This window comes from Dermochelys coriacea, chromosome 10 (genome assembly GCF_009764565.3).
Source record: "Dermochelys coriacea isolate rDerCor1 chromosome 10, rDerCor1.pri.v4, whole genome shotgun sequence".
In the NCBI taxonomy this organism is placed as follows: Eukaryota; Metazoa; Chordata; order Testudines; family Dermochelyidae; genus Dermochelys; species Dermochelys coriacea.
Window position 1 is genome coordinate 78,494,917 of NC_050077.1, and position 12,866 is coordinate 78,507,782.

Genomic DNA, 12,866 nt, shown 5'->3' on the forward strand with positions numbered 1-12,866 from the left:
GTGCACAAGCGAGGACCCCTACCCCATGCATGGTGGAGGGGAAGGACAGAGAAGGGGTGCCCGGGGGGGGAAGACCCTGTGATGGAGGACACAGTGCGGGGGTGCACAAGCGAGGACCCCTACCCCATGCATGGTGGAGGGGAAGGACAGAGAAGGGGTGCCCGGGGGGGGAAGACCCTGTGATGGAGGACACAGTGCGGGGGTGCACAAGCGAGGACCCCTACCCCATGCATGGTGGAGGGGAAGGACAGAGAAGGGGTGCCCGGGGGGGGAAGACCCTGTGATGGAGGACACAGTGCGGGGGTGCACAAGCGAGGACCCCTACCCCATGCACTGGTGGAGGGGAAGGACAGAGAAGGGGTGCCCGGGGGGGGAAGACCCTGTGATGGAGGACTCTACCCAGGGCACTGGTGGAGGGGGAGCACAGAGAAGGGGTGCCCGGGGGGGGGGGGAGACCCTGCCCCATACAATGCTGGAGGAGCACAAGGCAGGGCTGCAGCCCTCACCTGTAGGCAGCCACCGCCCGGCTCTGCAGGTATTTCTGGGCTGTCATGACCCCCACGAAGAGGAAGTTGCTGGCCGGCGGGATGTCGTCCTGGCGCTCTGCGGGGTCCTGGGGCCAGAGCAGCGTCCCCCGGGAGTCCCTGCGCAGCAGCCCCCCGCCCTGCTGCAGCCGGCAGCCCTCCGGGCTCGCCTTCCGCCGGCGTCCCGCTTCCTTCAGCTCCGAGGCGCGGGGCAGGATGAGTCTTGACGCCAGGATGAAGCCCAGGATAAGTCCTAGCAACACGCTGAGCCAGGAGCGGCGGCTTCTGCCAGCCATTCCCCACTCGCTGCCCGACACACGCTGGCCCCCCAAAATACACCCGCGCCCCTGGCCCGCTCCACGGAGCGCCGACACCCCGGCTTCTGCCAGGGGGTGCCCCTGCCCTTAGACCCTCCCCTCAGCCCCGCACCCCGGCGGCAGGCCCAGGCTGCCCCGCCCCCCTGCACTCCCACCGCCCCGCCTCCCCCCCCCCCCGAGGGTAGCTCTCCCTACAGCCTATTCCCCCCCCCCCCCCAAAACCAGCCTCCCTGCACCCCAACTGCCAGCCAAGCCCGGCCCGCCTCCGCTGGCCCAACCCGGCGCCCCCCCCCCCCCCAGCACCAGGGCCTCCCCCCGTCCCGGCGCCCCCTGCTCCCGGGGAGCCCGGACTCCGCTCTGCCCCGCTCGCAGCCCGGCCCCGCGGCTGCCTGCCCCTAGCCGGCCAGCCCGGGCCCCCCCGGGGCGGGGAAGCGCAGCCCCCGCCTGAGGGCGGCAGCCATGGGACCCTCCTCCCCTTCCCCGGCGGGGACGCGCTCGGCTCGGCTCGGCTCGGCTCGGCTCGGCCCGGCCCGGCCGCCGCTAGCGCTGCCCGCCCGCCGGCCCGGCCCGGCCCTGCCCGTGGTGCTGGTGCAGCCGCCGCGGCGCGTCCCCCGGCTCAGCTCGCCATGGCGCGTGGGGGGGGGGGGGCGCGCGGGGAGGAGGCGCGCGCGGCCCCTGCCCAGCCCGCCCCACGCACAGCGCGCCCCGGCCCGGGCCGCAGCCTTTGGCCCCGCTCGCCTGCCGTCCCCCCGTCCCCATTGGCTCGCGCTCAGGGCTGCGCTGTGCGCGCGGCTGCCGGAGAGGGGAGACCTGGGGGGGGGGAGACAGGGAAGGGGCAGGGGGGGTGGCGGGGAGGGGAAAGGGGAGATGGGGCAATGGGGGGAGGGGGCTGGGGGTGGCGGGGGGGAGCCCGGAAAGTGGCTGTTGGGGGAGGGGAAGGCCTAGGGGCAGGGGGGGTGGCAGGGAGGGGAAAGGGGAGATGGGGGAAGGGCCTGTGGGGGAGGGGGTGGCAGGGAGGAGGAGACCGGAAAGTGGCTGATGGGGGAGGGGAAGGCCTAGGGGCAGGGGGGGTGGCGGGGAGGGGAAAGGGGAGATGGGGCAATGGGGGAAGGGCCTGTGGGGGAGGGGGTGGGGGGGTGGCAGGGAGGGGGAGACCGGAAAGTGGCTGATGGGGGAGGGGAAGGGGCGAGGAGGGGAAGGCCTAGGGGCAGAGGGGGTGGCAGGGAGGGGAAAGGGGAGATGGGGCAATGGGGGGAGGGGGCTGGGGGTGGCGGGGGGGAGCCCGGAAAGTGGCTGTTGGGGGAGGGGAAGGGGCGAGGAGGGGAAGGCCTAGGGGTAGGGGGGGGTGGCAGAGAGGGGAAAGGGGAGATGGGGCAATGGGGGAAAGGGCCTGTGGGGGAGGGGGCAGAGGGGGTGGCAGGGAGGGGAAGGGGGAACCAAAAAGGGGGTGATGAGGGAGAGGCGAGGCGGGAAGGGGTACTGAAGTGATGACAGGAAAAGAGGGACCACGGAGTGGAGAGGGAAGGGGATGAGACAGCAGGGGATAGAGGAAGGGGGAAGAGCCTGGGGTAGACAGGGAAAAGGTCACGTGGCAGAAGGAAAGACAGGGAAGGGAAGGGATGGGGAAAGAGTGAATCTGGTCTGTGAATGAGAAAGGGAGAAATAAAAATTCCAGTCTGGGCATGAGGGGGGAGTTGGAATGAGAGAGAAGGGGTCATAAATATAGGGTGGGTGTATTGGTCCCAGGCCCCTCGATGGTGTTCTGCCAAGAGAGACAGGTTAAACCATTCCTCTAGCTTATCAGATTGTCTGTGTCCTGGGGCAATGCAAGTTTTGTGGATTTCTAGGATCTTACAAATCAGAAAAACCCTTGGATTCAGCATCCCTTGCTTTGTGTTTAGGGACTGCAAATCTAGCTCCAAACTGGTTCCCTAGAGCCTCCAATGCCTTTTGATTTTAAACTAGTCCATAGGTAGTGACAGACGTTGATTATTACACTCTGTAGATTTGCAAAGGCCCAAAGAGATCAATAGTAAAACAATGCACTAGCACTCACAAGGCTAGAGCTGAACTGGAGTTTTCCTTAATATAGTACACTGGGGTACTACCATTGGTTCAGATCCACTGGCTTTAGCACCAGTGGGGATGCCTAGTGCAGTGGTTCCTAAACTTTTTACTAAGATGACCCATCAACTACATTTTGTCTTTTTTTGAAACCTACCATTACATGCATGTACCCTCCATGCAGGTGCTGCAACCCTAATCCCAGCTCAATTCAGAGGAGAAGCCTCAGTGCGGGTAGGGTTGGGGAGCAAGCCTGCCCCAGACACCTCCTGCAGTGGAAGCTTCTGCCTGAGGGGCTGGGCCCAGCTTCCTATTCCAGGCATTGGGTCACAGCTCTACTCAGTTTTGACTCAAACATGGTAGAAGTATATGTTAGCCTAGATTAGGGTCCAGTGATGGGTTAACCTGCCCCTGGATGTGGCAACTCCTCTAGAAACTTCCTGCAACCCACTGGTGGATCAGGACCTACTGTTTGGGAAAAACTGACCTAATGTAGACAAGCTTCCTTCATTTTTTCCACCATACTTTTTAAACCTAGTGGACCTATTGGGCCCATTTCTTTATTAGATCTACAATGGGTGCTAACACTGGTACAGATGACCCCATGTAAATTTTCTGGTAAAATTCCCTAGTATAGACGTAGCCTTAGCCAGGCTTTTCTGTGCCTACACCACTTTCCTATACTCTGTCTCCATTTAACTCATGGAAGTTTTTTAGCCTGGATTAGATTGCTGTGGCCTCAAGATACCCTGCAGTTGTAAAGACATGGCATGGCATGAATACAGCATTTCCTTTTGCTGCAACATATCTGCTGCAGCCCATTGATCCTGTCCTTATTGCTGTGTGATTTCTGCCATTTCCAGAACAAGTTTACATCTTTAAATGCCAGGCTGTCCCATGACTGGTTTTTAAATGTATGTTATGGTGCCAACCACAATGTGCTAGGAGCTAGGTGCTTTCCAAACATAGTGAGATTAGTGCCTCTGCTAAAGAGTTCACAATCCAAAGACAAAAGAAACATGTGAAAGGGAAGCCAATCAGGAGCAGGAATAAAACAAATGATTGTATTTATTTACTCGTTAAAAAAAAAATTACCCACAACTGGCCCTTTTCCTAGTCCTTATTAAGATCAAAAATTGTTAATCTGAGGGACACTAGTAAGATTTCCTCCTAAACAACATAGAAAAAAATGTGCATAACATAAGGGGAAAGGAGAGAGGAAAGAAAATCTGACATGACATCCTATTATCAAATGAGAACTGGGATCTTATAAAAAGGATACAAATATCCAACCATAGCGTGAAGGAGTGTTTTAGACAAAGTACATGATGTGCTTTAATAGTACTTGTACGCCGTGTCACTAAAACATTATTGGGAGTCAACAGATAGGTTAGTTTCTGATTATCTGAATGTATAGGAGTTAGATGTTTAAGAAATGTGTATTGTTAGTTGTGGTACAATTCTTTTTAGAAGCTGGGTATATCACCAATCAAGTTTCTCACTACCTGAGTAAGAATACTAGTCTTCTTCTGGAGATGAAAACAGAGATACTGGTGCCACAATTCAGGGCAACTGCACCTGTATCCCATTTCTGTAGTCCACTAAGGGCACCCACACTCAGACTTATGGCTCCCCTGCCATCATCTCTTTTGGGCAGAGGCACACACATCTCTCTCCCTCCTGACTTTTTCCAGACTGCACGGTTCCTTGCCTATACTGTGAATTCCCTACCAAATCAGACAGCCTAAACAGTCCTGCTTCACGTTCTCAGAGGCTATAAACAAAATAATTGTCCATAGGTATACGTTATCACGCAGCCATTTATAAGCAACCACATTTACTCGTAAGGTGAAAGCATTGCTGAGAAAACATTAAAACAATAAGAGTGTACACACGCTAATAAGCTTCTCAGAAATCACACCCTCTTCACCTCCATCCCTCCCCCCAACCTTCACAAAGACCCTGGAGAGGCTCACTCATTCCAACCCTTCCCCAAGGACTGCGGTCCTCCCTTTGGACAAATGGTACTATCCATTTCCTGGGTCAGAAAGAAGGCTGTTTATCCAGAAGTCCTTTCTTTGTCTGTTGGTTCTCTAGAAAATCCTGTCTGAACCAGTACATGCGAGCCTCTCCAGGTGATGGTTTCTCTCTGGAGGTTTTACAACAACCTGAATGAGACTAACAAATTTATTTGAGCATAAGCTTTCGTGAGCTACAGCTCACTTCATCAGATGCATTGATCGGATGAAGTGAGCTGTAGCTCACGAAAGCTTATGCTCAAATAAATTTGTTAGTCTCTAATGTGCCACAAGTACTCTCTTTCTTTTTGCGAATACAGACTAACACGGCTGCTACTCTGAAACTTCTGGTTACAATGTGTATGGTAACACCATTGTTTCATGTTCTCTATGTATATATATCTCCCCACTGTATTTTCCACTGAATGCATCCGATGAAGTGAGCTGTAGCTCACGAAAGCTTATGCTCAAATAAATTTGTTAGTCTCTAAGGTGCCACAAGTACTCCTTTTCTTTTTGCGAATACAGACTAACACGGCTGCTACTCTGAAACTTCTGGTTACAATGTGTATGGTAACACCATTGTTTCATGTTCTCTATGTATATATATCTCCCCACTGTATTTTCCACTGAATGCATCCGATGAAGTGAGCTGTAGCTCACGAAAGCTTATGCTCAAATAAATTTGTTAGTCTCTAAGGTGCCACAAGTACTCCTTTTCTTTTTGCGAATACAGACTAACACGGCTGCTACTCTGAAACAATCTGAATGAATCTACCTAAACACCCCCTACTGTTTTTAGTTCCTAGACAGCTGAGGTCCTCCTCCCCCATGGAATGATATACAATCCCTGGCCCGCAATGATATATAAAGTTAAACTTAATTCAGTAAGGTTTGACAAGGTTATTGCAGAAAACTACCCTATCTGTCACAACTGCCTGTAGGTAATACACAAGCAAACAAAATACTAGGGGATACCAGGATGTTACAGTCATGACGAGATTTTGAAGCAAACTTGAATTCACAGGTAAGTGGGAATCCAATGTGGAAACATAAGGAAGCGAGTGAGCAAAAGGAAGGAGAGAAGAAATTATTCTCTCTTGGGCTACCCCTACACATGGAAGCGATGCAATTAATTCATTCCAACTGGGTTTACAAGTCCAGGGGCAAAAGACAAGAGAAAGAGAGAAGAAAGAAAAACAAACATTACAGGAATGAGAGGAAGGAGAGAACTCCAGGCTGGCATCAAAAGAAAGGGAAAGCAGTTGAGGAAAAGAGAAAAAACAACTAGGAGTCCTTGTGGCACCTTAGAGACTAACAAATTTATTTGTGCATAAGCATAAATTGGTTAGTCTTCAAAGTGCCACAAGGACTCCTCTATGTTTTTGCTGATACAGACTAACATGGCTACCACTCTGAAACCTGAGGAAAATAGAGGAAGTGAGAAGCATCCAGAGAGGAAAGCCAGCCAGGGGGGCAGGAAAAATGTATGTGAGATTATGCCTCCTCCCTTAGCATGCAGGCCAATGAAAGACAATGGGATACAAGTCTGGCACAGGAACCAGAGGAAAGAGGGTTTATGTAGGGCCTGATCCAGCCCCATTGAAGTCAGTAGGAATCCCTCCATTAACTTAAATGGGCACTGGATCAGATCCATATAAAGCAAGCAGACAATTCCCCAGCAGCTTTACAAGTTTGAAGCAAGGGTGGATTGGCGGTTTCCTCTTAGAAAGAGGTTGAACTTTTCCTTTTTTTATTTTTTGCCCCCAAAATGCTGTGCAAGACCCCTTTGCTTGCAAAAGAGAAACCTTTCCATCCCAGACAGATCAAAAGAAATCTGTTTGTTCAAGTGAAAGAATGACTCCCTTCTGGATAGGGTGAAAGCATTGCTTACTATTACAATATCAGTTCCTAAGAAGAGCTTCTGTCTGGAGTCTCTTCTCTTGACACATGACATGGGACCCAGCATGTATTGATGGCCATCTCTAGTGAAATAATCTGAACACACAGTTTATAACAATAAAATCCTTTAATCTGTTGTGGTATCACTTTTCCAAATGGTTAAAAAAAAAGTTAATTCCTTTTTATTACATTTTTTACAGTATTTGACATTATTTCTAGTAGAGGATCATCACTTACAAGGGCTTAGGATACATTCTTACCCATTTTGGCCTGAAAAGGGGAATAGAAACCTCGATTTCTTTGACATTATAAAAAGTCTAGCAGAGAGTTAGAAAGGCCTCACTCCAAACTGTGCTGGTCAAAATACGTGAAATTTCTGAGCGTTTATTCAATGGTTCTTCAAATTACTCCATTGAAGCCAGGTGGTTGGTGGGGTGGGGTGGATATTGCTTTTTGCCTCTGTAAAAACTGTCATCAGACCCTAAAACACATAGCAAAATCCTTTGAGAGAAACTTTAGAACACTGACTTAAAATTAACTCAAAGGTAGGGACAACGCCCTTCAAAGTAAGTGAGGTGTGGCAGGTCTTGTCTATATATAATGGCAGGAATAGGAGCACTCTAACCAGGCTCCAAATCAGCATTAAAAAAATCTCCTGATTCAAGGGAAAGCCAGCAGGCTTTTGAGTCACAAGAATCTTCTGAAAGGAAAAGGCAGTTAGCATGGATAAAAGGGAATGAAAGACAGGGCTGGGGCTGACATGTTGTCAACTGGCTTCTTCTCAGAGAGGAAAAAAAAGCCCTCATAAAAATGTCAAATCTATTTGACTTTACAACAGATGTAGAGAGGATGAAGTTTATAAAATGGCAGGAGAACAGGAATACAGGGATTAAAACAAGCAGAATTTGATTTATGTTTATTTCACCCTTTCTTATGTCAGATAGGGCAGTGGCTCTCAACCAGGGACATGTACCCCTGAGGGTACACAAAGGTCTTCCGGGGGTACATCAACTCATCTAGATATTTACCTAGTTTTACAACAGGCTACACAAAAAGCACTAGCAAAATCAGTACAAACTAAAATTCCATACAGACAAAATGAGAACGTCAGCAATGTTTCAGTAATAGTGAGCTGTGACTTTTGTATTTTTATGTCTGGTTTTGTAAGCAAATAGTTTTTTAGTGAGGTGAAACTTGGGGTACATGAGACAAATCAGACTCCTGAAAGGGGTACAGTAGTCTGGAAAGGGTCAGAATCACTGAGATAGGGCATTCTTGGCTAGATTTTTATTGTGGGGGGATCGCTGTATACACAAGAAAATAAAGCAAGCACCTTTTTTGAATTAGAAGGCAGTAATTCCATTGCCGGACTCTGCAGAGGTAAACTTTACACTCACAGTTTATGACATTACCAAGGCCCCCAATGGAACTGAAGCCCTGTAATTCACAACAGAGAGGACATGCCACGTGGCGCAGGACAGACAGGAATGGCATCTAACAGCGCAGGAAGGACTGAGATTCAAAATTCACATTATTTATTCCATATCACTCACATAACTAGGAGCAGAGGCTGATGTGTGAGAATATTAGTCACACACTACTAGACAAAATGCTAAATCTTTTAGCTGTCTATGAAATTGAGCTTCAAATCCCAACTGGGCTGACCGTGGCCTTCCATCCTTCAACAGACACCATGACATTCACTGTGCAGAGGCTTGTCAGGGTAAAAAAGTGTCCTAGCTGTTCTTTGTGAACAGTATGGGCTTCAAAGCACACTTGAGTGCAATACATTTGCCCTGACACTAGCCTCACCAGAGTTCTGGCTCCCTTTCGTCATTGTGCAATGCACTACGCTACTGCAGAGGTAGCTGCATTTCAGTAGTGAAGTATGTTTGTAGTTCATGGAGTACTTTGGTATCTCTGAGGATGAAAGGTTCTGTTTAAATGTAAAAATAGTCACTTCTATATACAGGGAGATTATGGGATACTGAACACACTAATGCCCTTGGAAATAGCACTAGGATATTGGAGACACCATAAAGCAGTAGGGGGCGAACCGCGGCCACTGGGAGCTGCGGGGGGCCGTGCAAAAATGTCTCGTGGCCCGCAATCAGATTACCCTGATGGGCCATATGTGGACCGCAGGTTGCCCATCCACTGCCATAAAGTGTATTACACATTACCTAGCATCATCTGTGGAATGATGCCAGACTTGATCCTTGGTAGCTCAAGAAAATCCCTGCATGCATAATTTAACCTCATTATTACCCTTGATTCTTGCCTAAAATCATTGACGCCCATAGGAGTTCTTGCCCATAACAAAGATAAAGGAAGGCAACACGGCTACAACAACACTGCATAAGGCAAGATGTCTAACTCCAATTTAGTCCTTCCTGCCACCACACTATACTGCACCCAGACCATAATAGTTTGGTTTACACTGACAATTACTTGGCATTGGAAGGGAATGGGTCATGCTGCATGATCGCAACTTCATCCAGCAGCCACCCAAATAAACATTAGTTTATCATTTGCATCTTATATTAGTTGACACTATACTGTATAAAAAAGCACATTACATTTTTACTATAGTTATGTAAACCCACAACTACAGATACACACTTTTTCCTTCCACTCTGCATGTGGATTTTGTGAAATCGTTGCAAAGAAAACTGAGAATCTTCCAAGATTTGCGAGAAATACATGTCCTTGCTCCTTCAACTTATTGCTACTAATATAGAACATTCAGAATATGACATTCGCTCTCCCAAACAACATCAGCATATATACAAGTAGAAAATTGAGCACTTGTTAGGACCAAACACACAATTTAAATCCACGTCTAGTTGTCAAGCTGCAGGTCAACATTATCCTGAACAATAATGAGGCTTTGTATATATTTTATGTACATGGATAAAGCAGAGAGATTTCATTCTTTTGGGATGAGTGGAGTTTGTGGGACAGCCACAGGGAAAGCGTATCTGCTATATGATTGACAGAGAAAGGCTAACTTCTTTAATACACATTATTGGCTGGTAATTTTGCTCTGTTTGCTTATCCTGTGGAAAACCCTGTGATAAGCATATTATAAATACTTAAATAATGTAATAGTGCATTATAAATTCAGTACTATTTTTTAAATGATGGAGTTAAAGAAACAGTAGTTTTTAAAAAAAGAAAAGGAGTACTTGTGGCACCTTAGAGACTAACAAATTTTTTAGAGCATAAGCTTTCGTGAGCTACAGCTCACTTCATCAGACGCATTTGGTGGAAAAAAAAAGTAGTTTTTAACTGCTCTAGGAACCTAATTGTTACAGTTCTTTGGTAACCAGTGTTCAAACCCAATTCTTTAAAACTCTTCTGACCCTGGAAAATGAGCACACTTCACATATTCAGGGTAACAGAGTCATGTTAGAAATATCTAGCTGGGCAACTAGTAATATTTGTCCGTGTCACAGTATTTCCAGCACTGCTATGTTTTCCTGGGTGATGCAGAAACCCTGCTGCTCCCTCCAGACTTCCAACACTCACTGCTCTTCTACTCAGCCTTCCCTGATCCTGACACTGACCAAACCCAGCTTCTCCTCTCATTTGAATCACAGGGATGATACATGTTAGGCCTGAGGCATATTTGTCAGCCTATCAGCCTGTTTGATTAGCAAGTGTGCGGCTACTCTCCAGAAACCTGGAACAATGCTGCTCTCCTATGGTCGAACATAGTAACGCAGCAATAGGCTCCCTGGGCTTCCTGCAGGAGAAGACGAGACTGCTGCTGCATTTGATCACTACAACAATTCAGACCTTGCTTCACAAAAGGAAACTTTGTTTCATGCATGTTGCTACACTTCTTTCAGAACAGCCTCATTTAACTTTTGGAAGTGTCTGGAAAACATATTTTAGAAGTGACAGCTGGGGACACAGTGCCTGGGGTGTCTTGCACCTAAGCAGTAAGGCAAACAGTGTTTGTATGTCTGGTTAAACACAAAAGCCATTATTGGGTTTACAGGAGAAGATACTTAGAGCAGCAAGATGGTCAGGTCACAGCTTTTAATGAAGGCTTTATTACTACTACTAAAAAAATAATAAATGTTGCCCACTGACAGCATCCTCTAGTTTTCATACATACAGTGGGAGATCCCTAAAAACAGGAAGCACATTTACAAAGTGACCTCTCAAAGATCAAGTTCCTGATTTCCCCTCCACTCCCTTTTAAAAAGGAAAACAAAATTCTCAGAATTTGCCCTCAAAACATTTCACTCCCCACAAAACTAACCATTTCATTTTTGCCATAAAATGTCAGCAGCCAATCAGAATCTGCACCGTGTCCTCGTGGAACAGTGATGAGTGAGATAACTAAAGAGAGGGGTCTGTAGTGAAAGAAGGGAGAAGCAATGGAGGTGAAGCAGATTTAGCTTGAGGCAGCTGATAGCAAACTGTTCCTTTTAAACCTTTCCTTCAAACTTACCCCTGGGGCAGGCATCAGTCTGTTTCAGAAGGATTTGCGGTCTCAGAAACAAAGCTTCAGAACGTCACAAGGCAGTAAAACATTTCCACTGTCAACATAACCTCAGAGCGCCCTTTTGGCTGCTGCCACAATACAACTTATAAAAACCATTAACATTTTACTGTTGGGGATCTGGGTTTACAATGGTATTTCCCAACACAGGGAGCAGGCTCTCCGGTAGGGGAATCCCAGACTAGTTAGGCTTTGCTGTGGGATAAAGAATAGGAGCAAGCAGCTTTGGCCCTACGTTTGATTCACCTCCCCAGGCCAAGTGTAGCTCCTACAGCTACAGGAAGCAGCTGGTGGCCTCCTGAAAACCACTCGCCATCAATCCATGTTCCAGCAGCAGCCCCCAATGCATCCAGCCACACAAGGAACTCCCAAACGCTGGGCAACATGCACAGGCAGCTGCCAAGTGCCCGGGCTTCTTTTTGCTCTCGTAGAGCTCAGCAGCTCAGCCCCTCGAAGCTACCAATGGAGGCCTCAATCCATGCAGTGTGTCCTGCATTTAGCAGTCACCACAAGACACAAACAGGGAGGGAAAACAGAGGCAGAAGTTAAAAATGCACAGGAGAAGAGAGAATGGATGGAGGGGGGCAGGTGAAAGGAGTCAGAATAGGGGCTGCCTACCTGTCAATCCATCATGGCAGGTGCTTGCAGGAAGAGGCTAGGAACCAGAGGTTTAAACACACTTGTAGGTCCCCACTGGAAGTGAATTGAGCAGGGCCTTAATCTAGACCACTGGGCCCTGATTTTCAGAGGTATTGAAATCAATAGGAGGTAGGCACCTCCTACCCTTGGAGGATCTGGGCCTTGATCAGGTCACAAAAGCGTTCCGTTCATGAGTGCGAATCTCGAGTGGTAGGCGTGGTGGGGTGGTCAAGTTTGGGACAGCTGAGTTCTCCAGTTGGAAGCTTGCACTGCTCCACCTACAGAAGTGGATGTGGGCCAGGTTACACCAAGCCAGAGATAGGGTACTTTTCCATTGCATGTCATGCTCCCAAATCTAAGCTTTTGTTCTAAAGAAAGTCAAGTCCCCAGCTCATCTGGTTGCAAACAGGCTTTTTTTACTCTTAAAATAGCACCATTTCCGAGAGTGCTTATCGGTGACCTGTTCGCCAGTTGCGGTGCTGACTGTGGTAAGTGCAGATAAGGACAAACTGCACACAGCACTGCCTCAGCTAAACCAACTGCAGAAATGGAGTTACTTCCTAACATAGACAAAGCCAACATCTTCACCATTCAATGGGATGACGACTGATGAGGGGACCGACTGGCTACGCAGCAGCTCTGCAGAAAAGGACCTGGGGATTACAGTGGATGAGAAGCTGGATACGAGTCAGCAGTGTGCCCTTGTTGCCAAGAAGGCCAATGGCATTTTGAGGAGAGCGAGCTTCCCAGACTGGGTAGAAAGGCTCACATTAGCAGGGCACCTGAGCTCAGATCCAGGGGTCGCGTGGCCTTGAGAGCCCGAGCTGCAGCTCAAGCCACACCATCTGCACTGCTTTTTTAAGCGCTTTGCTTGAACCCAGATAGC

General features: G+C 48.6%; 1 protein-coding gene across 2 annotated transcripts in view; it reads right to left on the reverse strand.

Annotated features, from left to right (window-relative positions):
• Nucleotides 1–12,541, reverse strand: part of CHSY1 (chondroitin sulfate synthase 1) — a 117,399-nt gene extending 104,858 nt beyond the window's left edge. Inside the window, exon 1 of one of the 2 annotated variants that reach the window (XM_043494471.1) lies at nucleotides 11,960–12,541. Coding sequence is in view for 1 of the 2 variants with exons in the window: in XM_038418731.2 (XP_038274659.1) it covers nucleotides 507–820 (314 nt within the window). In the remaining variant the exon portion in view is untranslated. Of the gene's footprint in view, nucleotides 1–506; nucleotides 982–11,959 lie in introns of those variants that run through there. The other variant, XM_038418731.2, reaches the window with a different exon arrangement.
• Nucleotides 12,542–12,866: the final 325 nt, after the last annotated feature.